The 16,920-nt window shown below is 40.8% G+C and overlaps 1 protein-coding gene across 1 annotated transcript; it reads right to left on the reverse strand.

Moving 5' to 3' along the window:
- Positions 1 to 5,959: 5,959 nt before the first annotated feature.
- Positions 5,960 to 14,354, reverse strand: PSMD12 (proteasome 26S subunit, non-ATPase 12). Its single transcript, XM_014952195.1, has 11 exons — positions 14,143 to 14,354; positions 12,381 to 12,440; positions 12,009 to 12,137; positions 11,500 to 11,607; positions 10,448 to 10,552; positions 9,849 to 9,998; positions 9,550 to 9,684; positions 8,881 to 8,993; positions 8,316 to 8,490; positions 7,734 to 7,811; positions 5,960 to 6,405 (listed from the first exon to the last, which is right to left on the reverse strand). The coding sequence occupies exons 1-11, from the start codon at positions 14,248 to 14,250 to the stop codon at positions 6,196 to 6,198; spliced, it is 1,371 nt and encodes a 456-aa protein (XP_014807681.1). The 5' UTR covers positions 14,251 to 14,354; the 3' UTR covers positions 5,960 to 6,195.
- Between the last annotated feature and the right edge of the window lie 2,566 nt (positions 14,355 to 16,920).

Consider the following 16,920-nt stretch of genomic DNA (forward strand, 5'->3'; position numbering starts at 1 on the left):
GCCCTTGCGTCCTCCGGGGGTGCGGGGGGGGGGGGGGGTGGCGGGGGCGGGGGTCCCCCGCGCTGCGGGGCCCAGCAGCTCTGTTTGCGGGACTGTGTTTTCAAAGCGCTTGGAAACCGGTTCCCGGTACCGGCACCGTTCCCGAGCTCTCTGAGGCGGCGGTTCCCGCGTGCTGGGAACGCGGGCGAGAAACGGGGGGAAAGCGGCGGAATTCAGCATCTGAGTCGCCTTTATCGACAAAACAGGATTCTGGTGTTTTTAAAAACTTTTCCTTCTACTTTAATCAAAATAAGTCTAAGATCCAGATCATTTTAGCAATGGATTTTCCTAAATGCATTTATATTTAAATTTACATTTAACGCCTCCTAGCTCTTTGAAGAATAAAGAATAACCAGCAGCAGCCTCTGGTGCGTTGCTGCCACAAGAAGGTACTTGTGCCCGAAGAGTATTTTCAATATTCATCAGGAACGCGTTCAGAAAGAGAGCTCCTTGCAAAAAATGTAAATACAGAAGGAAATTAAAGAAATCCTTTGCATTTGCAGCCTCAGACTCTTCGGTGTTAGAGATGGGTTTGGGAGTGTGGTTAACTTTCAGTGCCCTGCCAGAGCCCGAGCCAGCGGGGAGCGGGGCTGCTCCCAGCCCCGACCCAGGAGACACCATTTCAGGAGGAAATCACTCGCCACAGGCCATCCCTGCTGGCTCCCGGCCACCCAGGGCACGCTGGGACACTGAAATGTTTTCGGTGGGCACCCTGCAAGGCGAATGAGATAAAGCCATGTTTAGTATCTAACCAACTTTTGTGTCGCACTCAGTCCACATCATTGAAGCGGAATTAGTACTTCTCCTTTGGAGGTTAGTTGTGTTTGGTTCTCGGTGAGCTTTTGTATTACTGATAAATATTTCTGTTACAAAAATGCAAGGAAGGTTTTCTTCAAAATAAATGATAATTTTAAAAAACAGTGGAAAATAGAATGAGTTTTATACATGTGCATATATCTAAATATATGCATATACCTTCTGCAGTTCAGTTTGGGGTGAGACAAACTTGCTGGGTTTATTTTTCACATAAGCTTTCATTGACATTTGAGACCCATTTGTTTGATGGTATTTCTTTATATTGTGCTAGAAAAAAATTGTGGCTAGTGACTGAGCTACAGGGGGAAGGATTTGCTCTAGGACAGCCACTGTTTTTCCTGCTTTTTGCTCTCTGTCTCTGGTTTTAAAGTTCTTAGACTAAAAGTACTGAAAGTTGATGACTGCTGTGAAAATACAGCAACTTGGCACTGGAGGAACAGCCCGGAAAGGAGCAAGGAGTCCCCAGTCTCAGAAAAAGTGCTGTCCTTAAAACACAGTATGGAAACAGTGCCCGTACACCCTCTGCCTTTTATGATCTTGTTACTTAAATTAAACCTCTTAGCCCCCATATGAAGTAGGTATTACTGTGTTTTGTAGACTGGTTAACTGAATTGCAGAAGCCAAGTGGAGGTGCCGGAGGGCACTGAGGGAGCCCACAGCTCTGGGCTGGGCTTGGCCAAGAGCTGTTTTGTTTGAGCCTGCACACGAATAACTGCGTTGTTCCCATGTGGTGCCCTCTACAAGCTCTTTCATAGTCTTTGTTTTACCAGATAGAAAGATGAGGACTGTTGGTCCAAACCAAATTTGGGCTCTAAGCGCTCATTAGCCTTGGAAATTCTGCTCAAAGTGCAAACCATACAGCAACTGGCCTAAGGGATGAGATCCCAAATTTAAAGGGCCTTTAAATAACTAAACTTTAGTTTCAGAGCCACTCCTGTTATAACAGCACAGAAGGCAGAACATGCCAGTGGCAACCAGTTATACACTACATTGACATGTTTTGGTACAATATTAAAGGATAATTTAAGGAAATCAGCTTGTATTAGCTGCTACTGTGGGAGGGACTCCATGAGATCTGTCTCTCTCTCCTTGGTATGTATTGCCCCAGTGGAAGCTGCAATTTTGGCTTCCAACTTCTACAAACACATCATTCACAACTCCACAGGCTGAGTTGAGAAGCTGGGTCTTCTCTCAGCATGGGCTGGTGACAGACACAGATGTGTGATGTGCTGGCTGCCTTTCCAGAATTGTCCAGACTTCTTCCACTGCTGGGATCCCCATGTGCTGTGCTCACCAACAGGATTTCTCGAGAGCCAAGAGCTCGTCGTGCTGGGCTTCTGCTGAGGAATGTGGGGTTTGCACCAGTTGCAGCACACTCTCTTTCTTCTGCCCAAGGACACCGGGAGCAGCTGGTCCCACGGAATCAGGGATGCATGTGTTGCAGATGTAAGAGATGCCAAAGGCACAATGGGGAGGCATGAGATAGGGACAAAAACAACGAATCGCTGCCCAGCATCATGAGACTTGACAGGACTCGGGTCCTCAAAAGCGGAAGAGTGATATTTCTAGGGACTCATAACGATAAGATAAAAACAACAAACCTCCCCAAACTCCAACAAACGCACCGATATCAAATTAAATCCCACTTTTGCATTTTTTAAGATTTCAAAACCTTTCAGATCTGAAAATTGCAATTTCCTGCTGGAAGTTTAGACAACCCAACCTCCCCAGTATTGTAACTGCAAGGAAGCCCTGACACAGCTGCTGTCCCTACCCTTTAGTCAGGACTCTGTGTATCATGACTGTTCATAGGTCTTCCTCCTGCTCCGTGAGGCTGAGCCGTGCCCCAGTCCTCAGGGGATCTAGGCTCCTTGCCAAAAAGCAGGAGCTTGAAAATCTGGGGCTGCTCAGGGCTGCCGGGCTCCCTGCCATGGAGCTGAGATCTCCAAAGAGCAGAGCTCTGCAAGGTGTGGCACAGATTCTGGAGGAGTTGGGGAACTCAGAAGCCCTCGGTTGCTTCGGGGCTAATGGATAGCTGGTGGCCAAAAATCCCTGGAGTCCTGGCTCGCCCATGAGCTGCACACTTGGAATCACAGCTATAGCTTTCTCCATTTTAGAAAAGCTATTTTAATTATTTTAAACTGACACTGCTGCTTTTTCCTCCTTTCTCCTCGAACTTTTGCTTTCATAGGAAATTCAGAAAATCCATTTCTGTTATCTATGATAAAGTTCACTCCTGTTTCTGGGAACTGACATTTCTTGAATTCCAACAGAAAACACAGTTTTCAATCAGCTCCACTCATGATGTCTTAACTTCAGAATCCAGGAAAAACCATTGCAATTAACACGTAAAAGTAATAAGCACATAATAGAATACATTCAGCACCAAATTGCCTCCCTGACCCTGCAGCCCAACATCCCAGCAGGCATCCGGAGCAGTTTTCATCTCTGAGAATCAGAACAGGAGGCCTTTCTCAATAGAAATTTTGGACTGGTTGCAGTAATAGAAGCAATGTTTTTATTGTCTTAGCACACTGGACCTTTGTAAATGTTTGAACTCCCTCAGAAGCAGCAATCATGGCAAACTAAGAGAAGTTAAGTGGTTTATCCTTTGCCACAAACAAGTCAGTGGTAGACCTGAGGTTAGATAGCAACAGTAATTCTTAGTCTTACCAAACAATAAAGCAAACTGTTTCTAGGCATCTGCTAATGTCGATTATTAGGCTGAAGAGTAGCAAGTTTTGATTTTCCAGCATGAAACTTCCCCTGGAATCACTCCAAATTCCTCTAATCAACAGATGATCTCAACTTTAATCTTACTTCGTAACATTTCTTCAACATGGACTCTTTAAACACATACAATTTCTAGAGCAAGTAATATTAATTCTAGACCAAACTAACTCATTTTTACTTTGATCCACAAAATGAGTGTTGAGAGTACGTTAGGGAGACAGGAACTACAACTATTAGATTAATGCGATGGTTTGATCCCACATTGTCAAGATCAAAGATCTTCAATTTTGGTGCTGCTTTTTTTTTTTTAAAGCAGCCAGCATGCCTTTATGTCAACCTTCAAATTGCTCACGGAGGAGTTATATCTGATGTAAATCTGCATTCTTGAGATGAACTTGCACCAAAAGTTTACAGCTTGTCTGGATGTGGCAACCTTTTCCAGAGACCTTTTCCAGCTGCACTCCTTTCAGTTTCATTAACAGTAGTCTGCCAACCAAATAAAACAAACAAATTCTTGCTTCTGGCAGCAAGTTCTATGTACACAACATCTCACTCTGAGGATGGGGAGGGAGTTTGCCCGGGGCAGTATGTTGTCAAAGCACAATGAAGGTGTTGAAAGTGAATTCAGTGAGGACAAAAATCTATTTTGGACCAAAAGTCAAAAAGCTTGATTATTGTGGATCTTTGGTACGAATACAGACCATGAAAGTGAACCTTCATCACCGTTCTGAATTGAGTTTTAAGGAGCTATCTGGGCTGTAGAAAGATCAGTGCACTTCCATGTTCTTTCCAATGCTGACAGCAAAAGCGGGTTGCTGGGTTGTGAAACCACCTCCTCTCTCCAACAAACTCACGCTCTAACTGCAAGCAAAGCCAGCAGAGAGGGACGTAGCTAGGCCAGAGAGGAAGGAGGATCTACAAGAACCCCACAAAATAGGGCCAGGGAACCACTGAACCATTCCACAGTAGGATGAGAAGGAAGAGAGGGTTGGCTGGGGAACCAGGTCCAGTATCTCTCCTCTGGTGTCAGTCACAGAGTCCATGAGCTCAGATGCTTGGGGTTGCAGATTCCAGGATAGATTTGCAAATGGAAGAAAAACGTTTATGATTCTAAGAGCATGGAGAGGCAAGTTCCCACTTCCCCTGATGACCCATTTTTCCCCTTTCTGATACCTCTTGCCTCAGTTTCCAACAGATTAAATTTTGCTGCTAACAAGGTCAAACAGAAGTAAGTTCCTGTGTTCGTTATCCCAGCAGCAGCCAGTTTTGCTTATGCTGCTAAAGCCAGGCTTGCAAAGAGCAGAGCATCCCGTTCTCAGACGTGATGTGACATACAACTCATTAACATTATGATTCTAGTACAATGTAAGAAGATAGATGGCATTCTCTGCATGCTGAACAGTCTGCTCTCAATCCTTTCACTGATAGTTCAGCTGCTTTTTTGTTGCTTAAATGCAGTGAGCTGGATTGGTATGGCCTGATAAAGTTAAAAGCCTCTGAAATGACATTCCCAAGTTTCCTTTAAGCTATGTCCAAAGTCTACATTTCAAATGCAAATCACTGCTTAGAAGCTTCCATCTTTTCCTGGCCCTTCACAGACTTTCCTCGCTCAAAATCACTGTCTAAAGTTTCCTGACTTAGTGTGTATTCATATGATAATTACCTGTGCTAAGAGCATCAGTGTGAATGAAGCTCAGTGTGCTTTTAAAGAGACAATACACCATTTGCAATTAGTCTCTACCCAGTAAGTTATGAACAGAATAGTTAGCTATGGCTAGCATTAAAAATTATTAAAAACCAGAGCAAATTCAATAAAACTTCCATTGACTCTTACTTTACTATTCGTGCCACTATTTTACTTTCTTAAAAAAACAGAATGGGGAGACACAGGGACAGCTTCCCTCCATCACAAGTAGGTTAAAGCAAATAATAGGACGTTATCTTGTCTGAATATAACATACTCAATTATGAGAAGCAGCAGCTTAGTTAATTGCATAATTGCTACTATAGCCATTACAAACTGGAACTACAAAACAGTGAAAATCAGCAACTTGAATCAAGCAGACAAGAATCATGTAGATTTCTCAGACAGCTCAGAATTAATTAATAAAGCCTATCTGTAATCCCAAACCACAAGAAATAGCATTATTCTCAAGTATGAACATCTGGAATTTTGTTCAAACACTGTCTTGACATAATATAATAATATTTTAAGTTACCTCAATGCATGCTACTGTAAAACCCTGATTTTATTATTTACAGTCTATGGTCTCAATCACAGCCTCAAAGGTAGGCCTATGATGAAATAACCACAGAACTATGTGTTAGACAGATAAAAGTATACGTGGAAAAGAAGACATTACAAGATTAGTATTATCAGGCAATACAGTTTTATTATGTTCTTTCACCAATTGTAGCAAAAACATTTAACAACTGAATGAATAATCAAGGGAGCATAATTGTCAACAGGAATTTCAGAATTATGTTCTAAATTTTAGACCAGGAAGGCTTGACAGGGAGAAAACAAATCATATACACACTGTAATAATAGTCTCTATGATGAAGCTTTAATGCCTTCTTTAAAAGCACTGAGATTATTGAGGCACCTTACTGCAGGTTATGTATCATCTCCTCTTTGGCAATGAGATGTGTGGTTTTGTTAACTAGGGCCATCAGTGAGTTCAGCTTGTGAGACCAGTCATTGAGTAGATTGTTTGGGTCCTTAGGCCTCTGAAAATTGATAATTCCTGCCAGCCTGTCTACTTTAGCAAAGATGGTCTTATTGACTACTAGGTTAGACAGGAACTCCTCAGATTCCTGCAAAGACAAACAGCACTAAGTCAAGAAAATAGCGTTTTTAGCTACAAAACATCACAATTCCTCCCAAACAACATTAAAGCACAGGGAACAACCTTTTCTTTATACTTAACAGAAATACAGCTGTAGTAATACTGTACTTAAAAAAACGCACAATACTTCAACCTTACATGTTGGCACTGCAAGGTATGAGCATGATCTATTAAAAACCTTCCCCCCCCCATTTGACCTATATCTGATTATGTTTCATGAAATTAAAAGTTAAATATATTACACCAACAGACTTTTACACTTTGGAGTATGGGGCTACATAGATATCAAACAAGCCATCTGACAAGCAAGGCACTGGAAAATCCATGTGGATTACTGACCACCATAAAAAGGTTTATTGGAGTTTGTGGAGAAGAGCAATTTAATTAAATTAAATGAATTTAATGAAAAGACAGCAGGGTAAGCCTTTTCATTTGCAGTTGAAATACCAATATGCCACAATGCATGAATCTCTTTGGAAAGCTGTTGAAAACACAAAGGGGGAGGACAGGAAGACTACTCCACCCCACCTCCCAAAGTGCAACCATGTATAAACGAGGGCGTTTAAAGGTGAGAAGCCCTGTTTCTTCAGTCAGTTCTAATCACCCATTGACGAGCTTTTTAACACTGAAACACAAGAGAAACAGCTACAGCACTTCAGAAAGATCTTGAATATAAATGGATTTTTTAAAGCAGCTTTTGCCTTACAGGTACATGCATCAAGACATTGAGTTCTTCCTGAATTAAAAAAGTTAGAAAACTCCCATAAAAGCATAAAAATACACTCAAGTCTTTGTATCGACTAGTAAAGTGTCAAATATTTGCATTAATACTATTAGTCCCATCAGACTTCTATGCTGCTTCTCATAGAAAGCACCCAATGAACTCAGTTCACTCAATGCTCCCTGTCTGTCTATAGCACGCTCCATTCCTCCTGGTGAGAGCTGGGACCACTGGAAACTCGACCAGGGGAATGTAAAGGATGAAAGCAGGAGAGCTGCAGGGATGATACAGAGACAGACAGTATCTCCGGGAACATTCATAAACAATCGAGTGCAAACCCTGAGAATTGTGTACCAACCAGTGCATTTCTACAACGCTGTGTCTGCACTGTCTGTAAAACAGTGCAATGGTGATCTATGGGACCACTTACAGAGTGTTTTCAGCTACAAAGAGAACTCAAACTCACATTACAAGAGAACATTACTCTGCTGAATACTTACATTTTTGCCACAAACACATGCACACATACACTTGAATGTCATTTATGAAAGAAGGATACGCAAAGGAACACTTACATCAACAGACAGATCCAGGAGCTGTGCCATCCTCTTCATAGTAATTCTGGTATAGTATTTAGCCATTATTCTAATATTCTGGAATAAAAGTTTTCAGAGGGTTATGTGCATAATATATACTTGAAGCAAGCTGCAAAAATATAAAAGTCAATGTTAAAAGCAGATTAGGAGCTATAGTGCTCTAACAGCAGTCCAGCATAAGATACACGAAGGACCCATGAACAGTTCTTTTGCTTTTAAAAGGTATAAAAGCCTCCACATAACAAATCATGAAGTAATTAAATCAACTAATTGTGAACTGAACACAAAGCAAGACTTTCAAATTTCTGTTCTATTGGAATGTGAATGCTAAATCTCGCAAGTTGAGTGAAATATGCTCTCTTTCTGGTAACTGTGCAATCTATAATAAAGATGTATTTTCAACATTTCATTTGCTCATATAACACAACGGAAGAGTCAAGTTGTCTGCTGCCTTTGTACACACTTTTTTGTTTCTCTTTGTAACTAAAACACAGTAAGCTAAAAGCACTTTTAGTTGAGGTACTGAATGCATAGCTAGTGCTTAAAGACAGCCATACTTACATGTTCCACAACTCTATTCTTTAAATCTTTCCATCTCTTTTCACCCTCCTCTGTACAGCCAAAAACATCTGTTGCAGGACTGTCAAGGGATCCTTCTCTCAATTCTTTCCCATATTCTTCAACTAGGGCAGTCCATCGCATCAATTCCATGGTGGTAAACAGTTTTAGGAGGTCTCTAAATGGTTTAGTAAAGTTGATTTACAATCCTGTATTAATAAGGCTCATTTCATACTTAAATAGATCAAAGAAGTCATTTTAAATGTTTTCATTTTATTACCATTAATATTCATTGTTCTTCATTAATATACTCTGTAATACTTCATGCAATCAGGGAGCAGCTCAAGTCAGACTGTGTTTCCAATAAAGATCTTTCTCTTTCATAAAGAGACAGTTATTTTAATCTAGAACGTTCACAATCATGAATTTTTGCAGTATTTTTCATACTGCATTAAATTCTGAGATGCTTACACCAGACTCAGTGTAAACAGATTTCACTTGTACAGCTAGTTCGAAAGACTTTTTTTTTTTTTTTACCTAAGAATTGTTTATTAGAAAGAATACTTACTTGTATTTCGGGATTTCTTCTAGCTTTTTGTCACTACTAATTCTGTGCACCAAATCAGATTGTTCATTGTCATAAGGTGAAAGAATAACATAAAGAACAACGCTCTTCAGTGCCTGTTTTAAGAGGAAAGAGTGTGGGTTTTCAATTCCCCTGTTTAACTAAGGAAAAAAAACCACTGCTCCCACAGCTTAGAGTTTAACATCTAAAAGGCCAGAGTATTAAGAAGTTAATGTGAAATCAGTGTCACCTTACAGAAAGGAACCCCCATTCACAGTGATACATTTAAATTGACTCGGGTTAAGTAAAACTGTAGTATTTAAAATAAATACATGGAAAAAATAATCTTTTCAAACGTGTAACATCTGTATTGCATATACAACAGTATCGTTTAGACCACACTTGCACAGCTGTTTCTAATTTCTGCACTTCTATAAAACAGTCAAGACATTCTCAAGATTTCAAAGACAATTAAATGATGATGTTAGTTATAAATATTCATTTGATATCAACTTTATTGTATCTGTTTTCAACTAACCAAATTGTTAATATAGCTACTCAAAAACCCTAAGAATGACAGACTGATGAGCTAATCTACTGTAAACTGATCTGGTAATGAAATGGGTATTTGCCACATGAAAATACAGACATATGATACGTAGATTTTTTTACCTGCTGCCACTTTTCACTTTCAGCCTGGATACACGGAGTATCATAAATGGCTCTGTAGTGCTTACAGATGGAGAGGTAAGAGCCTTCATGTTGATCCAGCTGGATCATTAAGTTGTAGTATTTCAACTTTAGTTTCTGAAAGAGTATCAAACAGTAAAATTCATACAGCTCCATGAATCATGGAAATGAAATCCAGCTGGATACCAGAAAACAGAGGGATTCAAATATACTTGGACCTGAAAAGAGTCATGTCAGATTAAAATTGGCATGGGGAGAGGAAGAATCCTCCAATTACTTACTTCTGTGTTTTCTTCTTGAAAAAATTTTGTATTAATTTTTTTGCTGATAATTTGAGTCCGAATATAGTCTTTTACAGCTAGACAGAGTCTCATCTGCTCCAAGATAAATTCTACACGTTCTTTCTTTTCCATTGAACCATAGGTTTCCACCTACAATGAAAATGTAAGTATTTAACACTGTCAAAGTCAAATCAAGTGATGTTTTCACTGTACAGAAGAGTGGGAAGTTTTCAGGGTAGGAAAAACGAAACAAAACCAAACACCAGAAAAACACAGCTATTCCAGAGCAAGTAAAAATGGAGAAAAAGTTACTCAATTTGAAATTATAGCCCCCACTTAGACCGGCAGAATCCACCAATACAAGACTCAATGCACTACCCTAGAGAGCCGAAATCTGTTTTCCAAATGGGAAATACTCTATGTAACCTAGCCACGATACTAACAAAAGCAGTTAAAACTGAATTACACTTTCACCAATAACAGTTAATCTCATTCCAGGCATTTCTGCAGATGTACCTGATTAAGTTTCTAAAAAAGAATCTAAGAGCAGTCAGAATTCATTTTTATGGCTGATGCAATTGAGTTCCATGGTGTGTTACCTGCAATTCCTGCAGAATAGAGGCAGCCTCTTTCACTTCACCATTCTGTTCTTTTATTGTTGCAAGTGTCTTTGTCAGGCGAGCACGTTCAATTTCCACATATATCTGAAAGCAGAAGCAGTACTTTAAACACTGGAATTTTCTAAAGAGTGCAAACTCTAAAACCACAACCCCATTAAGATTTGTATTTGATGCCTTCATACAACCAATTAATTCCTTGTTTATGCGTATACTATACTAGTACTATCCACAACATAGACAGATAAAATATCATCGATAGTTGACACATCTAAAGTAATTGGACCAAATTAATCCAAAAAATAATGTCTAAATTTGGCTACCATTCTTTAAGCAAACATACAAGGATGTGCACTGTGAATCAAGTATTGTCTGCTAAAATATATTGAAAGGGATATGAAGTTAAAACTTTAACAGTTCATGTGTACTAAGCACTACCATTTGCATTACTTCACTCACTCCTAACCATCCATAAATCAAGAATATTTGATTAATAACAATTTAGACTAACTTTGAACAGGCAAAAGCCATAACACTAATATAAATTTGCCTTAATCCAGAATTGTTTATTTTCTTAAAGTAAAAGGAATATTATGTAAATAATTAACTTGGAATAATGCTTGGATATCACCTTCTGGTTACTGTAACTGCACGTAACACCTTGCTAACCCAGAAGAAATTAAATAAAACCTGCCCATTTCTCCAACAAATTCAAATACACAACATTTTTAAAAGTGAAAAAAAAATGGCATTTTAGAACTCTGAAATGTATTATTAATTTTATTAATAATACATCCCAATATCTATGTCAGGAAATATGACCAATATTTCAGCAAATTATTTAAATATGAAATCTGGGAAGTATTTGCAGTCTTTTGGGAAGAAATACACTACTTGACTTCCCAGGCTAATTTAAAAATATACTTTTGCTCTTTTTTGAACAAGCTTAGAAAATAATGTTAAGCTATGCTTTTAAAGAAGGTGAACATTTTTATTCTACCTTTTAGACATTCAGTCTTAAAACAAAATCTTACTTTTCCTTCTGTAACCATACGCAACGTGTCAATTAAGCGCAGTTTGACTGGTAAGTCTGTGATGTCTTCAACGTAAGTGCAGCACTGCTGGACCATTTTAGCAACCGCCTAGTACAGTAACAGAAAAGAAAAACACACTGTGGTTTTGGATTTTTCACATGCTTCAAACTATAACACTCAGAGATAAGTACTAATTAGTTTCGTATCAAACTAAAGAGACTCATTTCCTGTGAAAAGCACAGGAATGCATTGAAAGAAGACAAGTCAGAGCTGTGTTGCCAAGAATGGCAAGCTGGACCACATGGAGATCAAGCACAAGGTGAATACAGACTAATTCCAGACATCAGTTTCATTATTGGCTTTCATTATGTCTACCAAAAAAATGTTAACAGACACTAATTCTGGCAGGTGCTACAAAGACAGGAAAGTCCCTACATACAAGGTGGAATCAGATACATAATACAGCTCCAAAAAAAATTTTATCTTTTGTTTCAAAGGATTAAATTCACCTGTTTTAACTGACTTCTTCTCTTAGATAGAAGAATAATATTTTCATTAAGAGCATCCCAGTCTTTAGCTTCATAACACATTTTCACTATAGCGACTAAGATACGGGATGTGGAGACCATATCAGATGCCTGTAACAAACAAACAAACATATTAGTGATGGGATAAACAACCTGTAGACCTCTACCACTCACACTTTTGTTATATGAAGGGAAAAAACCTGATATCTAGCCTCACTGATTTTGTTTTTAAAGAAAAGAACAACAAAAGGGAAAGACCAATACTCCAATTCCCTTCATGACTTTAAGGCAGTGGAACAAAGGGGTCGGACAACCCCAACCCAGAATAAATTTTACACACCATATGCTACTTACCGTTCGTGTTTGTTTTTCCAAGGAGAGAAGGTTTTCAATTACTTCTTGCAATCTTCCTTCCTATTGTGATAAGCAAAGAATTATCACCATGAGTGAAGAATACAACTTAAACTGATTTTAGCTCTAATTCTCAGGTAAGGAAAAACATAGACTAGCCTGTACACTCGTTTTTAAGTATTTCATTCCTTAAAAAAAGAAACAGACACAGCACTAACTTTAAATATATGGTTCTACACACAGATTAAACTGGAAAGGTACTAGTTCCATTTTTGCCTAATACATGGTATAAGTTGTCCATCTTGAGCGAGAAACCTAGCAAGTTTCAGACAGGTTTGGCTAGCTCACATTCACTGAGCCAGATGGGAGACCGATTCCTTTCCTAGCCCAAACAAAGCTTTAAGTGAGAACAGATACACGATTAGATACCCTGGCAAAAAAAATGTTTTACTAAGACTTTCATCCACATTCATCATATCTTAATTATAGCATATTCTAGGAAACATAAACTACATACTTTACATTCTATGCATAGAATTATAATAGGCCTGCTTTTGGGGTTTGGAGAACTATAACTGCCTCTGTATGGAAGAGTTAAAGACACCACAATGTACTTTTAGTCCTGAATTCGAATTCTTACCAAATATATTGTAAAAAAATGTTAATATGGGAGAATTTGTAACAGCCCATGGCAACTGTGGGCTGCCAAAAAAAGGTAGAAAATAGAAAATTAGTAACAAAAGATAAAAAAATAAATTTGTTTCTAAAACATAACTACTCTACTGAAATTTTTTAAACTATATACAATGGTTTTTCAAGGATATGCTCTTACAGCCACCATATTTACATGTTCCACATCAATGAAACATGGTCATGGTGTCCATAGGCAGAGCTGTGCCCATGGGATAAAACTCCTGTGCCTACTCTCCATACAATACAGTCTTAAGAATAGTGTAAGATGCTATTTACTTATCTTAAGGCTACTGCTTTCAGAATTCTACAATATGCTGTATAGTGCAACATGTCTATCCAACGAGAATGTGGATCAAGCAAAGCATTTGCAGCACGTAAAGGATCAGGTGCTATCCTGTTCTGAGGCCTAAGAAGCAAAAAAATCTCTATGCTACGGAACAAGTCCATAAAAGAAACATTATGATACACCATATGCGTTGTTACCTCTGCGATCCCATAAGCTAGACATTCTGTGGTCGCCTACGGCTGGGTGCACGTACATGTTTGCTCAGCAGATGCCAGGCACCCTATCAGCCTGCCATGGCCTTGGCCCTCCATTCCAGTCTTTTGGGGCACAAACACAAGCAACTCAGAAGGATGCACGGCGCCGCCTGCCTAGCCTGACCCAGGATCAATGGCACGAAGGCAACACTGGCACACAGCAGTCCTAGAATGAACACGCACCTACCTGCGCTGCCCGCGGAAAGTGGCAGCAGGGAAAAGTCACGTCCCTTCTGTTGGACTCGGGCCTTCCCGTCCCCCTGCCCGCGGGGCTGCACCCTGACATCTTCTCCCGCCTCCCTCACCGCGCTCCTGCCCACCCCGCCACATACGGAACCGCAGGGCAGTCCCTTCTTCCCCAACGCGGCACGGGAGGGCCCAGACCCCGGACCCCTCCGCACCCCATCGGGCGACAGGAGGCGGCTGCACCGCGCGTCCCGCCGTCACCGGGCCGCCTCCCCGAGCGCGGCCTAGCGCGCCCCACGCCATGACTCAGCCCGTCCGCACCGCCGGGCTTTCCCGTTCCCCTCACCTGCGCCAGCCGCTCGCACTCGGGCAGCCGCTGGTCCACCGTCGCGCTGTAATCTACCTCCATTTTCACGATACGGCCGTCAGCCCGCTCCGCGCCGCCCTCCGCCATCTCCCCGGCTCCGCTCCGCGTCCCCCCGCGAACACACACCGGAAACAGCCAGGGCCAGAGCGCAGGCGCGGCTGGGGCAACCCCGCGGAAGGCCCCCGCGCTGCGCCACTCAGGCGCTGCCGGAGCCACCCCCGGCCGCCTCAGGACCTGGGGCGGGCCGCGGGCGAGGGGAGGTGCCGTCTCGGAAGGGACCGGCCCCTTCCGCCGCTTTCGGCCGCCCCGCCGCCGGGTCCGGGCCGGCCTGCCCCGGAGCCGTACCCTGCGCTGAGGGGACCTCCGGGAAGGGGCAGCTAGAGCTTCCCCGTGGAGCCCAGTCACAGCCCTCAGCTTGCCCTGCGGCCTCCTGCCTCAGCAGGGGCGGGGGTTTTCGGCACGGTTGCCACAGCCACGGTGTTGCTCCTGTCTTGTGTGTCAAGAGCTTGAGACCTTAATAGGGCCATAGGGTGGCGAGTCAGTAGGATCGTGGTTGTTTGCGTTTACCCCACATGATGAGAGAAGCGTGCGGAGCTGGCGCGGCAGGCCGCAGGCAGCACAGCCCAGCGGGGGACTCCACCTGCGGTAGCGGGTGGTCTCGCTGTGGTGACCTTGATGTTCTCACGTCCCAGCCAAAAGTCACTTAATCATGTGTTGCTGCACAGGTGGGGGAAAGGTAGGAGACACAATGTTTCTTAAGAGCACAAGGATCCTGATTTTAGAGTGTTGCACCATCAGCGTGTTTGATACGTGGTTGTGAGATGTTGGTGCAACACCTGTGGCTGTAGGTTGCCATCATCTCCCGTTCCATCACAGGATACCATACGCTGCAGAAGTTTCATTCACTGGAGAAATTCAGAGAAACTCAGTCACATGTGTGAACAAACAACTCAGAAGGAAATACTGATCAGTGAATGCCTTATATCTTTGGATGTTATTTAAGACTCCCTGAAAAAATGAAGTTACCATGAAATTACATTTTGCATTATGTTACTTTATGACTATACTGCATACACATTAATGTGGCAAAAGCATATTTGAGAAAACTGTTTTAAATCTTTTGTTGACAGAATTAAGACTGAGTTACTACATCTGCTACGCTGGTGTAAATTAAGAGAAATTCAATTAAGTGAATTCAGAGCTATAATGCTGTATTGTGGAATTGTGTCTGATACATGCTTTCCAATTAGCATAGCACAGACCATGGACTTTGAGTCACTTTCTGTTTGAATTCAAACTTGATTTTAAAAGTTCAGTAACAGAGTTTATCCATTATCCTTAATCATTTTTAGTTATTAATTGACCTAAGTACTGAAAATACATGCATGCATCATAGAGAGTGTATGAGAAGTTCTTTCCCAATTTTGACCATTTACAAAATTTTACAGAGCTTTGAATACTTATTTTGAATTGTAAAGTCTCATTCTTTTCGCTCATTGTAATATTAATATAATTTTACAGTTAGTGGATAGGGAGTAATGGCTTTCAGGGAAGTTAAAAGTCACACACTATTCTAATTGGACATATTCCCATAAACAGTAATTTTGGTTCAGACAATGAGTGAAAGAGGAAGAAAACTAACGTGTATTGCAACTGTTATCTTCCTTTACCTACATAGGTTTGCTGGGAGGTGAGAAAGCTGATTTTTGCCTCCAGTGTAGACTGGATGGCTCAAAACAACCCCTAAATTCTTATTCAAAGTCCTTAGTAAAATTCCTGGAGAAATATTGTGACTTTTACTATCTCTTATTATGAAGTGACATTTTGCTGACGTAAGTCCATCTGGAGTTAATGTTCAGCATGACTTAGTATATGGCTTTTTTCCCCCCAGGTCAAAAATGGAAGATGAGTGAAAAAATGACTTATTTTTACAACTGATCATAGAGACTGTGTTGCAGAGGTAAGAGTAATAGTTTCTGACAATTCACAGGAAACAACGAACCAAAATTGAGGCATGCTTGGCAGAAACAGCCTGGCTAGCTGGACATCTATGTTTTCTCTGTCAGCATGTTCCTGAGAAGCATTTGTTGAGCACGTTTTGTCATGAGTCCCAAGACAGAAGTCCTAGTAGGGAGTTGTAACGGGTTTTGTAATGATCACCATTTTTTCCCCATGTGCATGTACCAACAGCACAAGACTGAGCTGTGCCTCTGGCAATAAGTATGGGGTGACTGAAGAATGTTTTGCTGTAGGTATGGAACTAATTTTGGTTTCCATTCTAAGTAGCTTCTGGATTTGACACACTATTTACTTTCCACAGATCTGCATGCTTTGTTATTTTAAACAGAGCTATAAGGTTTGGTTATGTTGAAAGTAACATAGCGATAAACTAGTTTAGGCCTTTCTCCTGTTTTTATTGAAATCAATGTCTTTGCCTAAAACTGGGTAGCATCAAGGGCCTATACAAAGAAGTTCAATTTTTTTTTACACTGGTTTTCAGTAGAAGTGCAGAGATACTGTTCCTAAGGAATGAAACAACTAGCAAAACACTTAAAGCTGAAGATGTTTTAGATCTGAGTTTGGATTGCCTCTCATCTATAGGTAATATCACAGGTATTGCCTTGTTTTGGCTATTTTGCATAGAAGTTTCAGGAACATATACTTCCAACACTATGAATTATAGCTACAGTTCAGATATTTATAAATGGCTCTTGACAGATTTGAGATAGAAATCTCATTAACCACATTGTTCATACC

Source organism: Calidris pugnax, unplaced genomic scaffold, assembly GCF_001431845.1.
Source record: "Calidris pugnax isolate Ruff unplaced genomic scaffold, ASM143184v1 scaffold206, whole genome shotgun sequence".
NCBI classification, from domain to species: Eukaryota; Metazoa; Chordata; class Aves; order Charadriiformes; family Scolopacidae; genus Calidris; species Calidris pugnax.

Coding starts and splice junctions, on each gene's coding strand:
- PSMD12 (XM_014952195.1), bottom strand. CDS start 14,250: ATGGCGGAGGGCGGCGCGGAGCGGGCTGACGGCCGTATCGTGAAAATG. Junction 12,441..14,142: donor AGTGCGAGCGGCTGGCGCAG/GTGAGGGGAACG, acceptor TTATCACAATAG/GAAGGAAGATTGCAAGAAGT. Junction 10,553..11,499: donor GTATGGTTACAGAAGGAAAA/GTAAGATTTTGT, acceptor TTCTGCTTTCAG/ATATATGTGGAAATTGAACG.